Source organism: Empidonax traillii, unplaced genomic scaffold (assembly GCF_003031625.1).
Source record: "Empidonax traillii isolate 1590-97213 ecotype Southwest subspecies unplaced genomic scaffold, ASM303162v1 scaffold163:size1593379, whole genome shotgun sequence".
Taxonomy (NCBI): Eukaryota; Metazoa; Chordata; class Aves; order Passeriformes; family Tyrannidae; genus Empidonax; species Empidonax traillii.
This window is the reverse complement of record NW_020955356.1, coordinates 240,107-264,432: the sequence shown is the minus strand read 5'-3', so window position 1 is coordinate 264,432 and position 24,326 is coordinate 240,107. Positions and strand designations below refer to the sequence as shown.

Below are 24,326 nucleotides of genomic sequence, written 5' to 3'. Positions count from 1 at the left end.
AGAAGCATGTGGGAGATGGTTTTTCTCCTGCCTGATGCTGCCTGTAGTTCTAGGCACGGGCAAAGGTCTGGCTGTGTGGGAGATGGACCTCCTGCCCAGTGCTGGCTGGAGTTCCAGCCATGGTCAAAGATTTGGCAGTGTCAGAGGAGTTGTGGGAGAAAAGTAGCCCTTCACCTCTAAAGCGGTTTTCCATGTGATGGGGCTTGTCTATGAACTGTCCAAGCGTGACTCCTGATAGATTACCCTTAACCTCTTACAAGATGCCTCGTTGGAGGGGTTTGGGCGACCCACATCAACGGGAGGGTCCGCGCTGGGCTGGCTGCCTGAACCAAGGGCCAGGCGGAGAGGCACGAACACCGCGCGCCCCCGAAACAGCGTCGGGTATCGGCGAGGCTGCCCTCCCACCATGGCCCCGGCCCGGCGCCGCCCCGGGGTGGGCCGAGCCCGCGGCCCGCCGGGACGCCCGCCCGCCCCGGACCCCCTTTCCTCCTCCCACTACAGCCATGGCCTCGCTGCTTTGCCTCAGCCTCCTCGCCGCCGTCTCGGTCGCCACGTCGCCGGGCCGGCTGGTGCCGTTCGACCTGCTGTACGCGGACGGGGTGCGCGCCTACCTGGCGCGGGACTGGGCGCGGGCGGCCGAGCTGCTGCAGCGCGCCCTGCACAGCTACGCGGGGCTGCGGGCGGCCCGCCGCGCCTGCCGCGCCGCCTGCGCCCGCGACGAGCCCTTCCCCGCCGGGACGGGCCGCTGGGAGGCCGCGCTGCTCGGCCCGGTGCTGCAGCGAGCCGGCTGCCTGCAGCGTTGCCTGGGGCGGCGGCTGCTGCCCGCGCCCTCCGCACACCGCGCCAGCCGCGCCGTGCGCCGCGACTTCGAGCGCAGGGAGCCCTACAACTACCTCCAGGTGGCCTTCTTCCAGGTGGGCGCCGGGCCGGCGGGGTGGGAGTCGCCACCCCCGGGGGGCTGCTGTCAGCCGGGGCGGGGTGCCTGAGGGGGCGATGGGCGAGGGTGAACACTTCGCCCTCAGCCTCGAGAAGAGACGACTGAGAGGGGACCTTATCAGTGCATTGGAATGGGCTGCCCAGGGAAACGGTGGAGACACCGGCCCTGGAGGTATTTAAGAAGAGACTGGATGTAGCACTTCGTGCAATGATCTAATAGACAAGGTGGTTTTAGCTCAGAGGTTGGGCTTGGTGATCTCAGAGGTCTTTTCCAACCTGGTTGATTCTGTGATTCTGTGAATGTGTATAAATATGTATAAATAAATATGTAAAGAGGGGATGCTAAGAGGATGGAACCAGGTTATTATTGGTGCTGTCAAGCAACAGGATGAGAGGCAACAGGCAGAAACTGATGCTTGGGAAGTTCCACCTGATCATGAGGAAGAACTTCTTTACTGCACGGGATGACACACTGGAACAGATTGCCCAAAAAGAGTGTATAGTCTCCCTCACTGGAGACATTTCAGATGCAATCCTGTTCCACATGCTGTAGAACAACCCTGCTTAAACAGGGAGGTTGGACCAGATGACCTGCTGTGGTCCCTTGCAACTTGACCCATTCTGTGATTCTGTGAATCTAGGGAGCAGCTGGGGTGAGGGGTGGGTGTGAACAGCAGGGGTCCACAGGAGCATGACAGGCACTGCTGCCTTTTCTCCACAGCTGAAGAAGCTGGATCAGGCTGTGTCCGCCGCTCACACCTTCTTCGTCGCTAATCCCCAGCACCTCCAAATGAGGGAGGACATCGAGAAGTACCAGCGTATGTCTGGGGTGAAGTCAGACAGCTTCCGGGACCTGGAGGCCATGCCGCACTGGGTGAGACATTAGCAGCTCTTATTCCATCCTAGGGACCAGTCTGGGGCTCTGATCTGTTCCCACACAAAGACCATGGCTTCATACAGGGCCCCCATACATAGAATCATAGCCAGATTTAGCCTGGAATGGACCTTTAAAGATCACCTAGTCCAAGCCCCCTGCCATGGGCAGGGTCACCTTCCACTAGACCAGGTTGCTCAAGGCCCCAGCCAACCTACCCTTGAACACTTCCCAGGGATGGGGCATCCACAGCTTCTCGGGACAATCTGCTGCAGTGTCTCACTACAGTCCTCATAACAAGTATTTTATCTCCTATGCAATAGGTATCTTATCTCCAGTCAAAACCCTCTTTTAGTTTAAAAGTGTAGCCCCTTGTCCTGTCACTACAGGCCTTGGTCAAAAGACTTGCTCAGACCTCTTTCTATCTGAAAGAATGCAGGAAGGTCTCCCTGGAACCTTCTCTTCAGGATGAAGACAAACCGCTGCAAGTGTGACACGGAGACTTTTTGGTGACAGTTATTTGGCTTAAGTCCTTAAGATTTGCTGTCACTGCGTGGTGGGTTGTGTATGACCAGGCAGGCCCCCATATGTCAGCACCATCCCGTGAGCGACTCTCAGGGCATCCTTTGGTGTTACCCACACTGATGAAGGGACCTGGATCTGTCCTCCACAGGAAGCATACGAGGCTGGTGTGCAGCACTACGATGCAGATGAGTACCTGCAGGCCGTGGCCAAGCTGGAGGAGTCACTCACAGAGGCCCTGTCAGCACTGGAGGAGTGTCGGGCCCTGTGTGAAGGGCCTTGGGAGGATGAGGACGAGGAGGAGGATATGCAGCCTGGGCTGTATGAAGCCATTGCAGGTAGTGTTAGAGGAACAGAGGGTTGGGTAGGAAGGCTGTGCTGCCCACGCTGGCCATGTCCCATCTCCCAGCACTCCTGTCTGGAAGAAATGTGGGCTATTATCTTTCTCGTTCCTCTCTCTTGCAGCCCATTATATTCAGGTTTTGAAGTGCAGGCAGCAGTGTGTCCTTGAAATTGCCACAAAGCCGGGACGGATTTCTGCCACAGAAGATTTCATACCCTCTCATCTTGATTTACTGCAGTTTGCCTACAGTCAGGGTGAGCAGACCCACAACCCAGCAGGTTATGCTGTGGCATTCCTACACTTTCCCTTTGTCTCTGGTTCTGTAGGGCAGCATGTCATGGGAAAAAGTGGCACACTGACCTGGTATCTACTCATATCTGCCCCCTGACTCTTCCCAAAATCTCTGTTCTCTTGCTGGAGCCTGTGGCCCCCTTGGGAGAAGTCCCTTATGATCTGCTTCAGTCTTCTTGCCCAGCTTCTGTAATGTGGGGCTGTTCCCACGTCTTTCCTTCAGCACATTCCTTTTCAAATCCTTTCTCCAACTATTTTTTGTGGGTTTTATACCTTTCTTTTCAGTACATGGCTCCAGACCAGGCCCTCCCCTTCCTATCTAGGGCCTACACATGCAGCTCATGTCAGCAGTTGTGTTCCGTCTGAGCCAGCCCTACCTGCCCTTGCTGAACTGATCGCCTGTCATGACATTGGCCATCGTGTCACTTTCACAAGTCCCTCAACCCTTCTCTTGCATACCCCTGCTCCTTCCCACACTGACCCAACTGTCTCTTATCTGCTCTGTTAGACCAATGGTAAAATTGTATCTCAAAGAAGCCTCAGACCCCTTAACACGTCTGTCGCATGATGGAGGTGGGACCATCTCTCTTTCAAATATGTTCTTATTTTTTGTCTGTCTCTTCTGAACAAGCTCACAATAGGTATCAAAGGTGGGTCCATTCTTTACTAGGTTAATTTTCTATATTCTCTGCCCATCGTTGGGTAGGACCCAGCTAGGCAGGGATTGATGTGTACTTGGTATAAGGCCAGCTGCTGGATCCTGACTGAGAAATAGGATGCTGCTGGCCTATACACATTTGCTGCTCAAGTCAAGTCTTTCAGAGACACATATGTTTGTTCTCTTCTGTCCCCACCCAAGTTGGGAACCAGACACTAGCTGCTGAATGTGCTGCATCCTACTTGCTCTTCTATCCCACCGATGAGCCCATGTTGGAGAAAATGGAACAGTATCGCACAGAACTGGGAGAGGACACAGCTGTTACAGCCAGACAGGTAGTTACAGCTCCAGGTCTGTACTTTTTGACCCTCTCCTGTCCCGTATCATAGGATTGCAGTCCAGGAAGCAAAAACAGAAATGTGTTTCACTGCAGATGTGTGCCAAGCCCAGGACTGAAGAAACTGGAGCCTGAGTTTACGTATAGTCTGTCACAGTCAGTGTCCCTTCAGGACAAAACCGGGCATTAATAGTGCACAGCAGTGTGTTTGGGCCTGCACAGGGGTGGCGTTGTCTTTAGAAGAGTGGTTGTTTGACAATCTTTTTTCTTTCTTAGAATATTCGACACTATGTGCAGAGGTCTTTGATGGAGAAGAAGTTGATTTATTATTCAGTGGAGCATCTAGGAGAAACTTTTAATGACCCTGTAAGTAACAGTGTCCTCCTAATCTTACTGCCCTGATTTTACCAAAGCAGTTGCCAGAATTCACTTTAGTAGGAAACGATCCAAAAAGGATCATATGCCGAGGAGAAGGACCCAAAAGTCCTTATGAGGTGGATCTTTAAGGGCTTTCCGCTGCTCCAGGACTGAAGTTAATTTGAAATTGCTGCTCTAATCATATGCATTGGCTCAGACTGTCTGTCCTGAGAAGGGGTCCAGAACTGTTGGTCTGGTATTCACTGGAGAAGTAGGTCAAGGGAACTAGCCATTTGACACGATCCACTGTGGGAGAAGTTTGTTGTGTACTGAACCACTTCCATGTGTTCCTACAGGATCTTTGGACTCCAGATGAGCTTATTCCTGAAAACCTAAAGGAGAAATACAGGTAAGATTGGACAAGTTGACTAGGACTGAAATATAAGTAGGGGATAGTGCAAGGAACAGCAGTATGTAGAGAAATGAGCAAAACAGGAACAGGAAGGGTGTGAAATGCTACCACAGAGGAGGGTTAGGCATAGCTCTGTGTGCTGACAGCCCTGGTCTCTGTTTTTTCCCTTGCTCCCGAGAGAGGATCAGGAGAAGCAAAAGGAGGAAACTCTGGATGTGGAAAAGAGGGAGAAGAGGGGTGAGTAAAAGAGCTTGAAGAAGGCCTTGGATGCAGTCAGCCATGCTTAGTCAGACTAAGTGCTGTCTTTTCTTCCATCCTCAGACATTTGAATGCTAGCATAGATGCAGACTGACTGGAATGGCTCAGCAAGTCTTCTCACTGTTTCTCTTCTCCCTCTTTGATGCATGTGTAATCTTGCAAAATCTCACTGCGTACATCTCTGGGATGGGAACTCAAAGAGCACTGTGGCTGGAGACGCTGAGAGCAGCCTGAATACGTGACAAGCCTGTGGACGTGCAGATCCCTGTTCAGGGTGGCAGGAGTGTCTACACCAAACCTGGTCCAACTCCACCAGCGCAACTTCAAACAACATTTTTCTGAAGGGGACAAGGAGGGAGGGGCCGGGAAATGGAAACTGGAAACAGACGATTTGGCTTGGGCAAGTCTTTCCCTGAAAAACAGAAGTCTGAACGGTTTGTGGCTGAATGATAATGACTGCAGTGTAGAATCTTGTGTTCTTGCTGGTCCTCTATTCTTATGTGTGGACATACAGCCTCGTAGAGGCCTCTGTCCTGGAGTCTTTGCTTGAAATGACCCCGAGCGGTTCTCTGCTGGGGCACATGTGAGAGCACATCCTTCTGAGGGCCTGAGTGCCTTGACATTCCTAGTCATCCAGAGGTCAGAGGGGGTGGAAAAAAAGGCCAAATATCAAAAGACCGAATCACCAGCTAATACCTATTGCTTCTCTTTGAGGCTGAAGAAAGTAAAAAAATTCACTGGAGAGTATTCTGGGGTAAGATATGTGATCGAAAGGAAGGTTGATGGAGGTGTTTACCTGCTTCTTTTCTCCAGAGCCTCTCTCCAGTAGGCTGGACCTGCTCTGCTGCTGTGATCCACAGTGCACTAAACTTTCCCTATCTCCCTGCTGTTCTCCCAGCAAGCCCTGGGTTTCTGCTGGCTCCTGAGCACGCACTGTAGCCCAGCTTCCCACACTGATGCTCTGGTTCCCCTGAAGCATGCAAGGGGTGCAAGTGGCCCAGGTCTGAGAGGAATGGGCACTTCTGGGGAACTGTCCTGTCTTCTCAGAGAATGTATAGTGCCTCTCCACTTCCTTGTCCAAACTGAGGGCTTCTCATCCAAAGCTTGCTCATGCCAATCTGCGCTTGCTTCTCAGCAGGCCCTTTGCCTTTTGAGGGTATTGCTGTCACGATGGATTCCCACCAGATGAATGGAACTCAGAGGGTTGTGTTTGACAGAGTGCTGACGGAGTCTGAGTGCAAGGGCCTTCTCCGACTGACAAAGGTGAGGCCAGGATCCTGTAAGAGCTCCTGTATGTGTCCACCTTAGCAGGCAGAATAGTAGGATTTCCATGGAGGAGAGATGGCAGCTTAATGCATGTCATCTCTATCCTTCTATTCCAGGCAGCGGGAGAAGCAGGAGATGGCTACCGGGCAAGACGGTCTCCTCACACCCCACATGAGAGATTTGAAGGGTTAACTGTTTTGAAGGCCATGCAGGTAAAGTGGCTCTGTGAGTCTGCCACCTTCCTGATTATCCAGAAGGAGTGTTCACCATCCGAGCATTTTCCTCTGTGAATTGCACTCTGTATGGTGTCATGGGTGTACTGTCTCCCTCGCAACATGTGAGGTCTCCTCTGACCTGATTCCTCCATGATCACCTTTCTCTCCTGTGAGGCATGGTTCAGGAATGCTACTTGTCCCTGTGTGGTAAACTTGCAGACATGCTTACCTTAGAATTAGAGACTAAATTAAGGTAGAAGGAGTCTCTGGAGATCTCTAATCTGACCACGTGCTTGCAGCATATCTAATTCCAAAGCTAGGTGAGATCCCTCAAGACTTTGCATAGGCAAGTCCAGAACATTTACAAGGGTGGAGATTCCCTAGCTTCTCTAGGCACCTTTTTTGGTTCTGTACCGCTCTTATGAGGATGAAATTTTTCTTTATATCTAGCCAAAATTTGCCTTGCTGCAACTTTTGTCTGTTGCTTCTTGTCTCTTAGGTGTGTCTCTCTAAGTCTGTCTCCATCTTCTCTGTTAAGTCACACGAGAGTGTAGTTAGATCTTCCTTTGGCCTTCTCTACCCTGAAGAATCCCAGATGTTTCAGCCTCTGTCTTTAAGTCATGTGCTCTAACACTCCTGTCATCTAAAGACACTGAAGACTCATTCCAGTCTATTCATATCCCTTGCGTAGTGGGAGACCCAAAATGATGCTGCATTCTAGATGTGGCTTCATGTGGCAAACGAAAAAATTGCTGTGCTGTACAGTTGTACTCCTGGCTTGTATTTAAATGAGAAAACTTGTTCTTTTCTTACCAAAGTGACCACAGGGCTTTACAGGGGCCTCTTCTTCTGTACTGTGTACGCATATCATTCTTGGAGTGTCTTTATAAGTGTTCTAACAGACTTGTTATTCTCTTGTAGCTGGCCCAAAATGGGGACGTGGACTGGAGAGACGCCAAATTGCTTCTGCAGGCTAGTGAGAAATCTCGGAAAATCATAGAGTCCTATTTTACTCCTGGAAAGAAACTCCATTTTTCATTCACACACCTTGTGTGTCGTACGGCAGTAGATGGTAAAGAATCTTTCATCCTATTAGTCCCTGTCTCCCAGAGAGTCTCCTCAGTTCCAGCCATGTGCTCTCAGGAGGCTGTCTTCTGTTTACTCTCACTGTGCCCCTTTTTCTCTGACTTATTCTTTCTTAAAACTGAAAACTCCCATATTCATTTTTGTAACTTTTCAGGGCAACAGGAAGGTCGCATGGATCTTAGTCATCCTGTCCATGCTGACAATTGTCTCTTGGATCCTGAGGGGCAAGAGTGCTGGAAAGAACCACCTGCCTATGTGTACAGGGACTACAGGTAAGAGGACCTGCATTAGATCATGTAGAGATCAGCGCATCCCCCTGGCCCCATCAGAGGATGAGCTTAGCTTATAGAAACCAGGTGATGGGTTGTTGGCTCAAAGCCATCCAGGACTGTAGCATCAGGCAGAAGGCTGTATCAGTGCCTTCAGAACAAGGTGTGAGGCACCTTCCCTAGGCTGGGAAGAAGACCTGCCCTTTTTCCCTCCTTACTTCTCAGAGCCAGCTTTAACAGAGATCAGAATGGGGCTGGGAGGCTGCACAGACTAGAACCATGATATCAAATTGTTGTCTTGTGGGGCTACCATGCATTCTACAGTCCACTGCCAGCCCTTTTGATAGTCTATTTGTTCTAGTCGAGTTCCATCTTTTACAGTCTTCTGTGCATTACTGGAGGGGGATAATCAAGCTCCTCGGACTCCCTTTGTTTGAGCAGTCAGTGACTGTTCTCTGTTGACCTTGGTGACTGTTCTCTGTTCACCTCTCTCAAGATGCACTGCCAATACTTTGTGCTGGATCTTTCCATTCCACGTGAGAGTTTATGCTTTTCCCAGCCTGTGGCAGGTTTTGTTACTCTTCTGTGAAAGAATGTGAAGTGCATTTCAATGATGATGCCAGTTGTTGCACACTGCAGCCAGATGAGGTCAGTTCACTACAGCTAATTCCCTGCTACTCACCATTCCATCCCTGAGCATCCATAAATCTTACTTGTCTTGTCTTTGAGTGGTAGCTGTATCCAGAGCAGAAATTTCTAAGCAGCCTATGGTGAGGATGTGGGACTTGGAGGGAATTCCAGTATCGTTCAGTTGTTTCCCTTCTGATAAGGTGTTGACTTGGTATAATCAGATTGTAAAGTTACCGGGCTTTGTCGTGTGACTGGTTAGGTCTCTGTCCTTCCTGGGAGAAAGCCACCCTGTCACTTCATTCCTCCCTGAGTTCTCTGACTTCCACTTGAATGTATGGTAAAATACTTTCCTGGAATCTATGCCACTGAGCTATTTTCAGGAGTATCCCTGTCCTCTTGCAGTTTGAGTTGTGACTAAGCAAGGGCTTGTGAGCTCACAAGGGCTGAGCTCTTACGGTATCTTTTTGAATGAAGTCCCTGTGTTCCAAACTTCCTGGACCTCTTCTGTGTATTTGTGCTATAGTCATTAATGGTACCGTTGAACAGGATTGGACCCAGGGCCCAAGCGTCCTAGCGATGCTCCTCCGGGTCAGCAGTGCTCCTTTTGGTGCCAGCAGTGCACTGGCCATTGTGTGCTGTTCACGTGCTCGTCTTCACCTTCTCTGTGTTCATTAGCAATTTCTCCAGTGGCAGCGTTCTGAGTGCTTTTACCAGAGTCCAGACTGCTGAAATTGAGCATGTAGCCTTTCACTGTAAAATCAACTGTTTTGTCAAACACTGCCTGGGTAGCCCAAACTGTTTTTAGTGCCCCTGTGTTACATTTTAAGACCACTTTCCATTTACCTCTTGTCCTCCAGTTACCCTTCTCCTCAGAAGTGGAGTCTAAAGCCCTGCAGACTATTGAGGTCAGGATAACAGACCTGTTTAGGCTTCAGCCATTATCCCTACCTTCCTGTCCTTTTGTACATATAAGAGCTCTCCTTGCTTTTTTCCTCTCATGTTTCCCCCTGGCTTCACAGCCTTATTGAAACTCTATGGCAGAAGAGCTGTAACTTCCTGGGTTTCAGGGTTGGTAATCCTCTCACTGCCCTTATATCCTTAACATTGCTTCAGCAGCCACAGTGTTGATTTCTATTTCTTTACCCCAGTCCCATTAATTAAGAGCCTCTGTTGTTCCTCTGAAGTTTTCTATCAGCTTAATTGAATGCCAAGAGGAACTCACGTAGTTCATGGTCCATTCTTTCACCTTTGACTGTGATCTCACCTGTGCTGCACAGTGACCTCACTACTTCTCTTTTTATATAACTTTAGAAAAGAAATTTGTTTTAATTTTCTTTTCTCTATGCACCAAGCCTCTTTTTGATCATTCTTGTGTTACCTTGAGATTTCTTGGCTGTTAAGACATGGCTTTCTTTGCTGATCAGTCTCTTCATCCAGGCACTGGATTATTCCCAGCCCTAAAACATAAATAACGCCATGCCATGTCAGAACCAGGGTCTGTCAAGCCCTGAGCATTGTCACAGCAGGCCACAGATGCCTCTGCACACTGCAGAGGATTAAGAAAAAACCAAAACAAAACGGGACAAGCACGTAGAGCTGATTCCCTGGCGCACTCTCCCAGCCTCCTGTGGCTTGCAGCTCAGGGACTCCCCCGAGCTAGGCACTGCTGTATTTAACACCCTCAGACGGATTCTCCTGGTAACTGGTCTATTCACTTTTTGAATGTGTGATATCCACAGCTTCCTGTAACAAGGACCATGGGGAAGCACCTGGGAGGAATAAGCTTCTCAGCCCATATATACTCTTTATTTTTGTCCACAGTGGCATTCTCTACCTCAATGATGACTTCCAAGGTGGGGGCCTTTTCTTCACTGAAGTGGATACTGTGACTGTCACAGTAAGTCTGGGACTGGCCAAAAGAAGGAGAGAGGACTGTGAGACTCAGTCTGGGTGGGAGGAAACTATTTGGTTATTGGATCCCACCATTCCAAAAACAGTCCAGTGCTGATGCTGTGGCAGATTCAAATAGGGGCAGCTAAAGGCAAATTGAGGCAAATCTCAGACAGAGGAGAGGTTAACTCTTTCCTAGCTGAGATTTTTTAGGCTCTTCCAGTCTGTGAGTGTCTGTGACATTTGTTGTCCCTTTGATTCTCTCTGCCCCTCTCCAAGGTCTACTTTGCTCACAGACTGGCCGTGGACGCTTAGCAGCTCTCTGCTCTTCCATGTTCCCAGAGGCAGTGTCACCTCTGTGACAGAAAGACTCTGTGCTTCCGAGCAGGGGACTGCTGGCTTCATGGTCTTTTCTCTCTCTTGGCAGGCCGAGGTGCATCCTAAGTGTGGGAGGCTGGTAGCCTTCAGCTCTGGCAAGGAGAACCCCCACGGCGTGTGGGCAGTGAGCCGCGGAAGGCGCTGTGCCGTTGCTCTCTGGTACACACACTCCCGGGAGCACGCGGAGCAGGTGAAGGACTGTGCTGAAGAAACAAATACAAGTACCTCCAAGTGAGATCAAATCCTCCTGAGGAACAGCTTTTGGGCTTTCCCTTGGGGCAGGGCCTAGTGCAGCAGCTGGGGGTTGGCTGCCCAAGGTGTGACAAGCTGTGTGGTGGAGGGGCCAACCTGTGATGGGTCCTGCTGGAGAGATGGGGCTCTGGGGTGGTTTGATGGATGTGGCAAAGACAAGCTGTGCCTTGTGAGCCTCTGCGAGCAGGGCCGAGACCCCAGCAGGGAGGGGTTCACATCTTTGTGTCCATGGCTGCAGGAACGGGTGAAAGCGGAGGAGCTGATGGAGCAGAGGGCTGTGGAGCAGGACCAGCTTGGTGGAGAAAAACATCAGGGGACTGATCACAGCAGCAGATCCTCCTCAGAGCCTCCTGTTTCCAACAGTGGAACCAAGCCTGTGAATCGGAGACAGAAGCCTGGCTCAGACAGCAAGCAGCAACCCAGGGTGCTGCGGGCCAGAGATGAGTTCTGAGTACACGGAGCCCTGGGGGCAGGACTGGTGCACACCATGGCCTGGCAGGTCATGGTAGGACCGGGACCATCGAGGCCTGGAGCAGTGTAGTAGCATGCTAGAGCTGTAGTGATGGGGAGGGATTCAGCTTTCTTCTCTGTGGCGTCCCAGCAGCTGAAAAATGGGAGAAGGGCAGAGTGTGGAAGTCAGTGACACCTGGAACTTTTTTCACTGCCTCAGCAGTTTGTGTCACTCAGAAGTAAGAAGATAAGGTCTTCTCACTCCACTTCTCTCAGTGCCAACTTTTTGGTCATCCAGGGCTAAATCTGAAAGGGGGAGGAGGAGCCTAGAGTCTTTCAGGGAGGGTTGTGCCACATTCAGGAATTCAGAACTGAAGCCTTTGACTTTCCTAGGCACCTGCAGACTCCAGACCCTCACCACTGATCTGAGACAGGGAAGGTGATGGACTGTGAATATATGGAATAAAAGCGAAATGCTGGCCACAGATATTGGTGGGAGCTTGAGTCTGTACACCACAAGGGAGACATGCACACTTGTTGCTGATGGAAATTTAAATAGCAAATAATAGAAGGGAGTTGAGCGCTCGGTGAAAGAAATCAGTGTTTGCCTAGATGAGAGAAAGTCAGTTCTGCCATGACTAGCATGAAAAGTGTGAGGAGTGCCTTTAAGGAAAAGCACTAGACGCTCACGTTTCCCTGCAGCAAAGCCTCTCTTTGTTTTTGTTTGTTTGTGTTTTCCCTCTCCATGTACTAAATTGTCCCTGAAAGCAGAAGAGAGATTTTGTTTATCATTTTCCACCCTGATAGAAAGACAATCTGCTGTCACTGCCTGGGGGATTAGTGTCCCGAGATGGGATTATTTTGTAGCCAAATAGGAATTGAATGGGGTGGATATGGAGTATCAAAAAGAGCAGTGACCCTTTTCCTGGGAAGCATTAGAGCCAGAGATCAATCTGTGGTCATGACATACTCAGGCCTTGATGAGTTGTGCATGGAGACCCCAACTACAGTGCAAGTGGAAGAAATCTGTAGGGCCAGGTCAGTGGTGTAAGAGGTGGATGAGTGATCCCCTCATCACCATTGCCACAGGGCCCGTGCTCTGTGGAAAGGGAAGTCTTTCCTCAGTCTGAATCCTGACACTTCCTTAACATTCAGGTGGATGGGGACATTCAAGCTTGGGAAACCTGCACTGGCAACCCTTTTTGCTTCCCGTCCTCCCCAGGGTCACAGGAAAAAAAAAGACAGTTTGATGTGTGCATTTCAAATTCCCTCTCCCTGGCAAGGGGTCCGTCACATCCTAGCATGCACATGTCCGTCCTGATGATTTATGTGAGGGTGCTGGGTGGTTCCTTCCTGGCGAGGCCATGTTGGGGAGTGAGGGGCCAGTGTCCACATCTCTGGCTTGCTTTGCCCAAAGGTGGCTTGGGTGATTAGACTGATGGCCTCCTGACGTCAGATGAGATCCGTTAAAAGGTATTTATCTCGGGCTTGGGCCAAAGCCGCAGGAGAGATTAAAAGAGATTGAGGCCAAGATAATCCCCTTGCAGCATCCCACTAAAGTGGCTGCCAAAAGGCATGCCACCAAATCTTTTGCCACCCTGGGCCCCTGTGCCCAGTTCTGGTTTCCCCATCCAGAGCCCCATTTGCTGCCCTGAGAGGGTGTGACAGCCCTGCCATTGGTTTTCCCTTATCGGGGCCTCTGTGGGTGGCATCATCCCTCTTTCTGCCCTGCCCAGGACGTACGTAGCAGGCTGTCCCCAGAAAAATGGGAGTCCCTGTGGACTCTGAGGTACAGCAAGCCCTGCCCCAGTGGCTGATAATCCTAGCCTGTTCTGGCTAATCTTCACTTTATTAGTTTGTTGCTGATATAAACGGAGTCAAATCCGCCTGTGATGGTTTCTTTCCCTTCAGGAGCAGTGTGCTACTCTCTCTTTTCACCCCTCCCCATCCACCTGCTTTGCATTACGTCCCAATCCGATTTCCCCAAGTCTCTGGTGTCTGATTTAATTTGCCTGACGCTGCTCCTGGAATCAGCCCTCCCCCAACCCCTCCCGTCCACAGCCTTCCAGCTCCCCATGGGGAGATCAGTCCTGGGAGAGGCTGAGGAGCAGAGAGGGAGCAAAGGACTCTCTGGGTGGGCAAACAGGACTGACTGGAGAAGGCAAAGGGACAAGGGGCTTCTGGTCAGCAAGGAGCTGTTCTGACAAGGGAGGCAGCTGTGAGGGTGCCATCCAGAAGGGACTGCAACCCAGCTCACTCTACAGATCCCGGTAAGTACCCTGCCCTGTTGTGGTGCCTGAGGTCACCTTGGGGAATCGGGCATTTGGGAACCTGAGTGTCTTGGTGTGATTCTGTGAGGAGTCTTTGTACAAGGGCTGATACCATCAGAGGATGCGGGAAGTTGAGATCATGGAGGGGAAGGACTTGGTGTTAGCGCTGAGATGCCTTTACAGTGGCAAGGGACTTTGCACAGGGACGGGGTTGCTTGTTCTCCCTTTGGCAGGTAAATCTCACCAGTTTTCAGACTGGAGCGGGAGGGTAACACCTCTGCTGAGGGACCTAGCACTCAATACCTGTACACTGTCCCGCACTCCCACTCTGCCCCGAGCACACCTCTTCGCAGCTGGCTGCTTTTCTGGATAGAGAAGGAACCCTCAAAAAGCAAGGAGCAGATCAGGGTAATTTTACCCTGACCTTTGATCTCCATCACAGGAGAGAGGGATCATCTCTGTATCCGGCTCTGCAAGGAGCCCAGGGTCACCAGGGCGAGCCTGCGAAGCTAGTCAGGGATTACACAGGGATGCTGCCTATTAATAATGAGTCCTCCTTCCTCCACCTTTCCCTTTTCCATTCACAGCCCTCTCCCAACATTCCACAGAGGGACCACTCCCTCCCCAGTGTGGGGGAAGCTACCCAGAGGATAGATAACTTGCCTCCTGATCCTCACAAGGGAGTGATGCAGGTGACTTAGCGGGACAGTCCCTGGGGTGCAAGCTTGGCCCCTTCATGGCATAGTGCAAGGGATTATAGCCACTGCCCTAAAAAGGCAGGGTGTGGCAGCAAAAGGCAGAGGACAGGTGATTTCAGATTCCCCTCTGCCTCACACCGCAGTAGAGGCATTTGGTCTGCTATGAGCAGACACCCAAGGGCTCAGGATGGATTTGGTTGCCCACAGACAGGAGTGCTACATCAGGTGCCTCCAGCAAATGTTGCAAAAGGCAAGAGTGGAAAGAACTGTCATATTGGAGAGCAGAAGAAATGAAATGTGGTTTCAGATGCCAAGAGCTGTGAAGTGGATGAGCACAGCTGAGGCAGAGTTCAGAAGAGGGCTGGCACGAACTGACTGAGCCCAGGCTCTGTTTGGCTATGCCATGCTCTCTGGTCATGCTTGTAGGGGGGTACAACTCTGGACCAGTGTTGGTGCCAAGGTCCACCTGTGTCCACTAATAGTGGTGCTGATGGTGGTGAATTGCTTTTTCCAAAGGTACCTAAGGACTTGGTTTCCTCCACTGCCTAGCATTCACCTGAAAGAGCCCTTACTTCCAGAAAGCGCTGAGTGTGAACCATTTAGAAGCCTTTCCCATTAAAACCAGACTGGACAGCTGCCACGAGCAACTGTGAGCTGATCCTTGGATCCACAAGAAATGTGCATTCCTGAGGTCCTGCTGGTCAAGGCAGGAATATGCCTTGGCCAAACTCCAAACTCTGTTCCCCTTTCCTCTGTTCTTCTCCCAGTTGGTTCCCCCCATTTCCTGTTCTAAATTTACATGACCATGATGAGCTGCTCTTTTGCACACCTGCCGCAGTCCTCCTGGGAGGCAGCTGCACTACGCTGGGAACTGGGCAACTCACTCTCCACAAATTGCACTGGGATGTGACGGATGGAGGGGACAGGCAAAGATGGAGCTATTATTATCACTCATCTGAGTCTCCTTGTCCTTCTGAGGCTGAGAACAATTCCCAGCTTCATTTAGAGTGTTCCCTCAAAGGGATTTAAAGGTTCGGACAGAGTCCTGAGCTGCACCTTCTCTATATTTAGACCTTTTTATCTGTCCTCGACATCCTGCCCCTTCCGTTTGATCTGCCTGCCAGGTCTGAAAGCCCCTCATCTCGTCGGGCAGCTTTACAGAACAGGTTGTGAACTGGAACTCCTGTGCTAGTGCCAGAGTTGAGAAACATCCAGGCAAGGGAAGAGAGCAGTAAAAAAGCAGAAGCAATACAAGGAAGACTGGGGTCCGATGGGTAATGAGGAGGATGTGCGGTCAGCTTCACATGAGGCAGGAATTAGAAGGAAGGCAAAACAAGGCTCCCATCTCCATGCGGGTCTGTGTAGGCAAAACCAGAAGTCTACAAAGGCAGATTAGGGCAGGTGGATGGACAATGATCTCAGATAGCCAAAGGCGTGTGAAATAACAGCCTGAAGAGACTGGGAACCGAGCAGAGGAGGCTGGAAGGAGACAGTTGGAGGGAAGAGGCGACCCAGAAGGAAAAGGCAGTCCAATGCTTAGCATTAATGGAGGGGAAGTAGAATCAGTCCTAAGGCCAGGATGTGGACCACAGCGGTCTCTGGGTTGGGCCTGCAGGTCTCTCCAGGGCAGCTGGAAGTTCAGCTGTGCCACTTGGTGTGTCAGTAGGCATCGACCACAGCTGGACACAGTCTCACAGCCCTTCTGTACACTGAAACTGAGGCACAAACACCACAGGATAAGGAGGCTGTGCAGTCTCCAGCTGAAAGCTACAGGGCCTTCCCCAGCATCTCCCCCCTCTGTCAGTTAGCTGAGGGAGGGTGGGGTGTCCATTCCCTTCCCAAAAGAGAAGTGCCTGCAGGTGGGCTTTCATGGTCAGTCACTCAGTGAGGTGCAGCTGTGCATCCTTGCTGGGAGGACGTTCCTCATCACTGCTCTGAGAGAAGAAGAAACCCTGTAAAGGGCCCAGCTCAGGTGCTGGTCTGTTTCCATCCTTCACTATAGATAAGGCTGGCAGCCCCAGGCCACTGCTGTGACGTGTGCCTCTGACAGTGCAGTCACAAACTCCTCTCCTGCTCCCTTGCCGTCTGCTGGGGCCAGCAGACCAGGCCAGCAACCATGTCCAGTGCATGGGCAGGGAACGGGGTAGAGTCACCAGTGCTGTGGCCCTGTCCAGCCTTGGAGGCAGCAGGCACAAGTCTCTCTCTGCAAAATGTAGCCTGAAATAGACTCCCACTGGGATAAGCTCATGCCTCCCAGGAGCTACAGGAAACCAGTATCTCCTTGTCTTTCCTACGCTCAACACCATGCCACAGGAAGGACTGACGAAGCAGAAACTCACTGTGCATGGAGGATCAAAAGAAAGCCATGAAGACGTTTGGGGGAAAGAATTTGTGAGGAGAAACGTCAAAGAGTTCAGTGAAGCAGCAAGCCAAAATGGGCCTTGGGATCTATCTGAATGTGCTTGCCCACACCAAGAGAGCAGACTGGCATGGATGGACCCAAAGCCTCATGGGCTGGAAGAAATGAAGCCTTAAGGCAACAGGCCAGAGAGGGATGGAGGTGGTGTGACCCACAGTGACTAGGAGAAATTCTGCAGATGCTGCTGGAACATTTCTTGGCCTGGGGGCAAAGCACTGGTTCTAATGACAAACAACGCCTGGAGCATGTATGGACACACACCTACCCAGGAGAAATGTCAAAGCAATTAAAGACCAGATCTGTCTACATGAGTGGGAGATGCTAGAATCACTGGTGAAGAAAGAGAGAACAAAACGAAGATGATGTATAATGATACAGTACACCTGCATCTTGAATATGGATTACAGTTCTGGTTCACTGCTCTCCCTGCTAAAACATATCATCTGTGCTCTGTAAACAACTGAAAAGAGCTCAGAGAACAACAGAGGTAACAGGATGTAACAGCTTACCTGAGAGGAATGACTAAGTTTGCTCTGCAGTTTGGATAATAGGTGAATGAAGACAGATATGACAAAAAACTATAAAATACCAAGTGATGCAGAGGTGAATAGAGACCATTCAATTACTAATTCTTCCAACTCAAAATATAGGTACCTCCAAGTGGAACTAATGACACTGGGGAGTAATGGAAGCAGGAATTTCTTTGCACAGTCAGCCATCAGGGTGTCGAAGTCATCATGACGGGGTACTGAGGATGCTAAACTTTAACATGGGCACAAAAATTGTGTGGACAAATGCATAGGAGAAAAGTCCATCAAGGACTTCCATGCAGTAATGCTGCTCTAGCTTTGAATGTCAGTGAAAAGCTGGGGCTGAGTAAGTAGGAGAAATACTACTCTCAGTTGATGTTATCTTTAGATCCTTCCCTAGGCTTCCTTTTTTTTTTTTTTTTTTTTTTTTTTTTTTTTTTTTTTTTTTTTTTTTTTTTTTTTTTTTTTTTTTTTTTTTTTTTTTTTTTTTTTTTTTTTTTTTTTTTTTTTTTTTTTTATATATATAATGGAAAACTAGAAGGGAATCTTGAGAGAGCAACTCAACAACCCCTAAATTTTCTTAATGGTCAAAGAGTTAGTGGATCTTTCCTGGAATGCTTTGCCTAGGACAAACAACAGGAAACAGCCACTGGGCTCCCCCATCAAGTTTCTTCCTCCTGGAACTGAATGGACAGCTTGGCCATGAACAGGGAAAACCTGATGAAGAGGACCTGGGGCTTGGTAGGGCTTGGAATGGAGACGTTAAAAATGAGAGGACAAGTGTGGCCAGAACCGCAGTAAGAGGCTCTGGAGTTCTTCAGCTTCACAATGTGTATGTGTATGTGTAAGGATACAAGACCAACTGAACCTTTGATCAGGCCCAGTACGATCTTTCCAGGTGCTACGAGCTTTGACCAGCTACAGGACAACACTACCAAGCATTCAGCCAAGATATGGTCACTAAGACTTTATGTTTACATTTTCATGACTGATCAGTCATATTAGTGCCCTTTCTACCTCACACTTCTCTCCTTTGATTTGTTTCCCCAGAACCAAGGCTGCCCCACGTGAAGGAGCCACCCCTAGGTCAGAAAGATGGGGGAAATGGAACAGATGAAGCAGGAGGCTGAGCAGCTGAAGAAGCAGATTGCGGTAATACTGGCAACAGTCATGAAACTGCTAAGAGTGTCTATCCCCCCACCATGAGAGCAATCTTTCCTCCTCAGCCACCAGTTGGAGTTGAGCTTTCTCCATCTGCATACTTGGAGTCCTGTGCAGTTCTCCACAGCCCTTTAACTGCTAATGGAGATCTTCCCAGCATGGTGGGGGAAGGGTGGGAGGGGAAGGGAAAGAAGAGGGGACAGGGGTCCAAAAAGTGTAGTGAATCCCTGGGGTCTCCTCTGTCTTCAAGGCAGCTGATGTTCTGTCAGTGGAAGGATGCACAGAAAGAGTGCAGCACAGGGAACAATCCAAATACAGCAAAGCCACATTTCCTACTTCTAGCAGTCCCTAGGCTACACCCCTGAATTTCACTTGCCATTGCCTACATCACATGTTTTTAATCTGTCTCATATGCTCTTGTCTCTTCTCCAGGACGCCCGGAAAGCCTGTGCAGACACAACGCTGGCTCAGGTGAGGGACAGGGCTGGCTGGGCTGATGGCTGTGAGGGAGTTAGCTAGCACCACTCTGAGAGGGTCTCTCCAGCTGGGAAGCAAAGTTAGAAGGCAGAGATGTGGACAGCAGTAGAGCTTCTACCAGTCCAAGACTGATTTTCTGTCCCGCCACTCTTTTCTCAGATTGTGTCTGGAGTGGAGGTTGTTGGCCGCATCCAGATGCGGACCAGAAGGACCCTGCGGGGGCACCTGGCCAAGATCTACGCCTTGCACTGGTCCACAGACTCCAAGTGAGAGCAATGCTGCTGATCTGCTGGGTGCAGGGCAGCACATGGGTGTGACAGGCAGGAAGGCTCTGCTGGGAAGAGAGATACTAACATGATCTTGTTCCTTTCTCACAGACTTATGGTCAGTGCCTCACAAGATGGGAAACTGATTGTGTGGGACACATACACAACTAACAAGGTAGGAGTCAGGTGGCTGCAGCAAATGGGGATGCTGGAGTGGGTCCTCTCAAAGCTGTTGCCCTTGCCCAGCTCCCTCTGCTGCCAAGAGTCCTGACATGGTTTCTTGTCCTCACAGGTTCATGCCATCCCTTTGCGTTCTTCCTGGGTCATGACCTGTGCCTATGCTCCCTCAGGGAATTTTGTGGCCTGTGGGGGCCTTGACAACGTATGCTCCATCTACAACCTCAAGTCTCGTGAAGGCAACGTCAAAGTGAGCAGGGAGCTCTCAGCCCATACAGGTGTGTGCACCATCTGCCTGCAACCTGGGCATCCTCTGCTTCCAAACTTCACCCTTCTAGCTCTGTACCTTTTCTCATATTTGCTTGTTCCTGCTTCCCAGGATACCTCTCCTGCTGCCGATTTCTTGATGACAACTCTATTGTGACTAGCTCTGGAGATACCACGTGGTGAGTGCTGTCTTTTGCGTCCTAGTGATGTGACCTCTGGCTCTTAGAGGCACAGCACACGTCAGCAAGTGCAGTCCTTTGGCTATGCAGCAGTCCATTAAGGAAGAATTGCTCCTACATGGGGAGGCCACACGGAACACCTTAAGAAGCCTGATCCATTCTTCCTCCCTTGGCAGAAAAGGTGCTTCTTTTCCCAGTTGATGCCACGTCAAGATGCAGGTCAACTGGTGAAGCAGTAGGGACCATGCTGTCAGCTCTCACAGAGCACAGTGCCATCTATCCAAGGACAGAAAACATTTTAAATTTATGTGGAGCCCACCCACGTGCTTCACTTCTCAAGTCTTGCCCACCATGCAAGGGACACCGGCAGACTTAGCACCTGGAGCCTTTGGTTCCTGGCTCTCAGTTCTCGCTGTGCTGTGACTCTGAGCAATGGTGAATCTTTATTCACCCCATCCCAACACCTGCTTTGGAAGAACCTCTTGACCAAAGATGAGTCAGGATGTGGCATTTCCATCAGAGATCAGGGTTACACAGGTCCTGCTTGTCTGGCTGCAGTGTGAACACGGGGTGTGCATCCTACAAGCATGGCCACAGCAGATCTTTTTCAGCCGTTTGCTGGTTTGTGCTCTTTGTGTCACTCTTACCTCCTCTCAGTATTCCCTTCAACTGTTGCGGTTATGGGAATACAGTCAAACCTCATACCCCCCAGCCTTAGTTTAACTCTGCTTTGGCAAAGGTATCACCGGCAACAGCTGTGAAGTTCTCTCCTGTTGTATACAGCTGACTCCAGTGATGCTATCATCCATTTTTCCAGGCTGTAGCCGTGGCTTCCCTCCTCTTTTTGTTTGCGAGTGGGACAGCTCTTTGGCCCAGCTGTAGATCTGTTCTGCCTGGATTGGCTCTGAGAAGTTCTCTCCTCTCCCTCCACACAGTGCGCTCTGGGACATTGAGACGGGGCAGCAGAAGACTGTGTTCCTGGGACACACCGGAGACTGTATGAGCTTGGCTGTCTCCCCAGACTTCAAACTCTTTATCTCTGGGGCTTGTGATGCTACTGCCAAACTCTGGGATGTGCGGGAGGCCTCCTGCCGTCAGACCTTCGGAGGACATGAGTCTGATATCAATGCAATCTCTGTATGTACGCTGTCTGCACAAGGTGGGGGAAGCACAAAAAATGCAGGGTGGACCAGCTCTGAAACAGAGTCTTGGGACAAGGCTGAAAAAAGTTGTCACAACTGAGTGGGTAACAAGGGTCTCAGGGAACCCTGGCCCCAACATCCAGCCTGAAGCAGGGAGGGCCTGTGTTCACTGAAGTTTGGAGGCTGGCTCTTTCCAAGCACCAAAGCACCTAGGTCTTGGACAGCCAGCACACCATGGTCTGTGGAGCTCAGCACCCTAACAGGTGCTGGTGCAGCCTTGCTCATAGCAGCTGTTGGGAACCGTGGTTCAGGCATGCTCCAGCATCCCTGGCACAAGACACATGTGAGGCAGTGGGAATACCTAATTCAGCTGAAGGTCTTAGTCAGCTCCAGACAGAAGAGGTAGGAACTTGGGATCACAGGGAGATCTTCTGAAGATTAAATTCTCCCAAGAGGCAGCACAGACATCTGGGAGAAAGTATCCCCCTCAGAGGCAAGGATTCAAACCAGAGACAGCAAGGGCAAGAAACATGCCAGACTAATCCTTGTGGATAAGCAACGAGTCTGCCAGCTTTCCACAAAGTCTGCTGCTTGAACCACCCTCCACTGACTTCAATTACAACCTTTCTCATCTCCTCCACTGCTACCTTACTAGGCACATGGTTTTCTGCCATATCTGCTCCTTAGGAGTCCTTTCTTTGCTTCTTAGAGCAAGGCCACAGAAAGGGAGCGTGTATGAGAAGGTTGGGGTACGAGGATCACACAGAGGAAGGCTCTCATAGCTCTGAATCATGCTAGACCCCAGCTGGGGGATAATGGGTGGACTTTTGTCAAGCCCCAAACTTACAGATGGAGCTAAAGTAATCCTTCCTCAAGGACTGATAAGTCTTGCAACAGCTCTAGCCCCTAGGTCATTGGTTTTCTTGAGGTGGAAAGGGTTTATTAGGTCTTAGGAGAAGCATCAATCTCTCCCCTCAGCAGACTCAACTTTTATGATCCAGTGCCTTGTCCCACTGGGTTTTCTTACCTCCATGGCTTCCTAGAGGTTAGCAGGGAGTTGAAAAGTTGAGGGGAAATCTGTCAGGATCTGAGGAAAACCTGGCTAAAATCTGGTGTTTGCCCTCCCCAGTTCTTCCCTAACGGTGAAGCCATCTGCACTGGCTCAGATGATGCCACCTGCCGTCTCTTTGACCTCCGAGCGGACCAGGAGCTCATAGTGTACTCTCATGAGAGCATCATCTGTGGAATCACATCAGTCGCCCTCTCCCGCAGTGGGCGTCTTGTGCTTGCTGGGTATGACGACTTCAACTGCAACATCTGGGACTCCCTGAAAGCAGAGCGTGTGGGTGAGTGGTTCTTTCATTCCCCGCAAGGCCTCGTGTCCCTGTCAAGGTGAGGAAAAGGCATTTATTTTTTCTTAAAGGAACACATCCTATACGACCGAAACCCAATAAGGCTTCCTTAAGGAAGTACTAAGGAGCACACTGTAACTAGTACAACTCTCAGTTGTGCAGAACTATTGTTTCTAATGTCAAGGAAGTCAAGACTTTAAGGAACATTGTTTCAAGAGGCAAAAGAAGGTTGCTATTAGCTAAAACCACTCACAACCACCAGCAGACTTTCCTATTTTCTCCTAACCTCTGCTGTTTGCCAGTTTCAGGTACTCATAGTGCCACTCGGTGGCCAGGCACTAAGCTGAGAGTGGACCAGGGCTTCCATCCAACATCTTTGGATATTCTCTGATGCTCATACACAGAACACACACCATTTTGCTTTCAAATGTGGCCCCTACCCTTAGAAAATTCATGAAACACAGCCCACCAACATCACTGCCATTTCTCAGCCTTATCAAGGACACCCTCCTATCTTGGTCCTACGTTGCTCCAGGATGAAAGCAGTTGTATGAGGATTCAGCTGGCCGTACTTGCCCGAGAACATTGCTCTTCAGCCAGTCCCATGGGTTATACTTGTAGGCCATGCACAGAAGTTCTTCTGCATGTTTGCTCTTATTAGACAGATATCAATTTTAACACAGTGTGCAAGATCAGTGTGACACACAAGGGGGTAGGTACACAGCCCACGATGTGTGTCCTCTGTGCAGTCAACCCCGTCAAGAGCCTCACTTCCTTCCCTGACCTCTCCTTTCTCCCCCACAGGTATCCTTTCTGGCCATGATAACAGAGTGAGCTGCCTGGGGGTGACAGCAGATGGCATGGCTGTTGCCACTGGCTCCTGGGACAGCTTCCTCAAGATTTGGAACTGAGGATGGCGGCAGAGAGGGGAAGAGAAGTGGAAGCACGGCCCACAGCCCGAGCCCATGCAAGCAGCATCGTCAGATGAGCGCAACAGAAACGCCTACCTACCACTCCCGCTTGTCTCTAGACACAGGTCACTTGTAGGAGTCTCCCAGAGCCAAAGGGAAAGGAGAGGTCAAGGAGAAGCAGGGAAAGCTGGGGAACAGGAGCACACACGCTGGCCCTTCTCTCCACCTCTAAAAAACCCCAGCAGTTTCCAGCCTTGCACAGGCTGGAAGAGTTGCAAAACACTGTTCTTTACATCTCAGGACTTTACAGTACAATTCAGACAACCTGCATCTTTCTTCAAACACCTCTACCCACGCTGACACCGATCCTCCTCCTTCAGAGGATCCCTCATCCAACACCTGCCCCCAACTAAGATCTCTCCCTGATTTAACTCTACCTAGCTTCTCTGTGCAGCTGTCCTATATCCCTGCAGACAGACACAGAGAGGTACTGGGTTTGAGATTTGTATCACACCACCTCAAACAAAAAAATAGTGTAAATTTGGCACATTTCCATTGAGGAAGACTTAGCTCAAGTCTTATCTATGCATAAATGAGAAAAAGGTGGTCTTCAGACCTTCCAGAATACCAGAGAATATATTTATTCTTTTCTTAGATCAAATCTTATCTATGCATCAATGGCAGAAAGGTAGCCCTCAGACCTGCCAGAATATCAGGGAATATTGTATTTATTATTTATTGTCTGCTTCTTGCTGTACCTTCCCCTCTTGCCTCACTCCTGCATTGTGTGGTGACACTGTCTAACCAGTAGCCATTGGCCCCTGTTTTCAAGTTTGTTTAGATCTTCATAGCCCAGGCAAATAAAGAAAGCTCACATAAGCACTGCAGGCTGTGTTCTTTCCAGCATTGCAATGAGCTACCGCAAACACAACTCCTCTCCTATGAATATTGCCTGCTGACCCCATCCAAACACCTCATCCACAGATCTTGCTCTAGCTCACAATCCCTCAGAGGAGGGTGTTCCTCACCTGTTTTAGTTAAGAGGCTGGAGTT

The 24,326-nt window shown here is 50.2% G+C and overlaps 2 protein-coding genes across 2 annotated transcripts; both read left to right on the top strand.

Moving 5' to 3' along the window:
* The first annotated feature begins 473 nt into the window (after positions 1-473).
* Positions 474-11,911, top strand: P3H3 (prolyl 3-hydroxylase 3). Its single transcript, XM_027885209.1, has 15 exons — positions 474-914; positions 1,658-1,810; positions 2,484-2,670; positions 2,798-2,929; positions 3,826-3,959; positions 4,238-4,327; positions 4,675-4,727; positions 4,909-4,967; positions 6,127-6,251; positions 6,371-6,466; positions 7,391-7,541; positions 7,710-7,827; positions 10,276-10,351; positions 10,772-10,912; positions 11,213-11,911. Exons 1-15 carry the CDS (start codon positions 504-506, stop codon positions 11,423-11,425), a joined length of 2,139 nt encoding a protein of 712 aa, XP_027741010.1. The 5' UTR covers positions 474-503; the 3' UTR covers positions 11,426-11,911.
* A 1,611-nt stretch (positions 11,912-13,522) lies between these two features.
* On the top strand, positions 13,523-23,288 carry GNB3 (G protein subunit beta 3). Its single transcript, XM_027885207.1, has 10 exons — positions 13,523-13,694; positions 18,392-18,493; positions 18,935-18,973; positions 19,139-19,245; positions 19,357-19,420; positions 19,538-19,700; positions 19,802-19,868; positions 20,804-21,005; positions 22,140-22,356; positions 23,167-23,288. Exons 2-10 carry the CDS (start codon positions 18,437-18,439, stop codon positions 23,271-23,273), a joined length of 1,023 nt encoding a protein of 340 aa, XP_027741008.1. The 5' UTR covers positions 13,523-13,694; positions 18,392-18,436; the 3' UTR covers positions 23,274-23,288.
* The last annotated feature ends 1,038 nt before the right edge of the window (positions 23,289-24,326 follow it).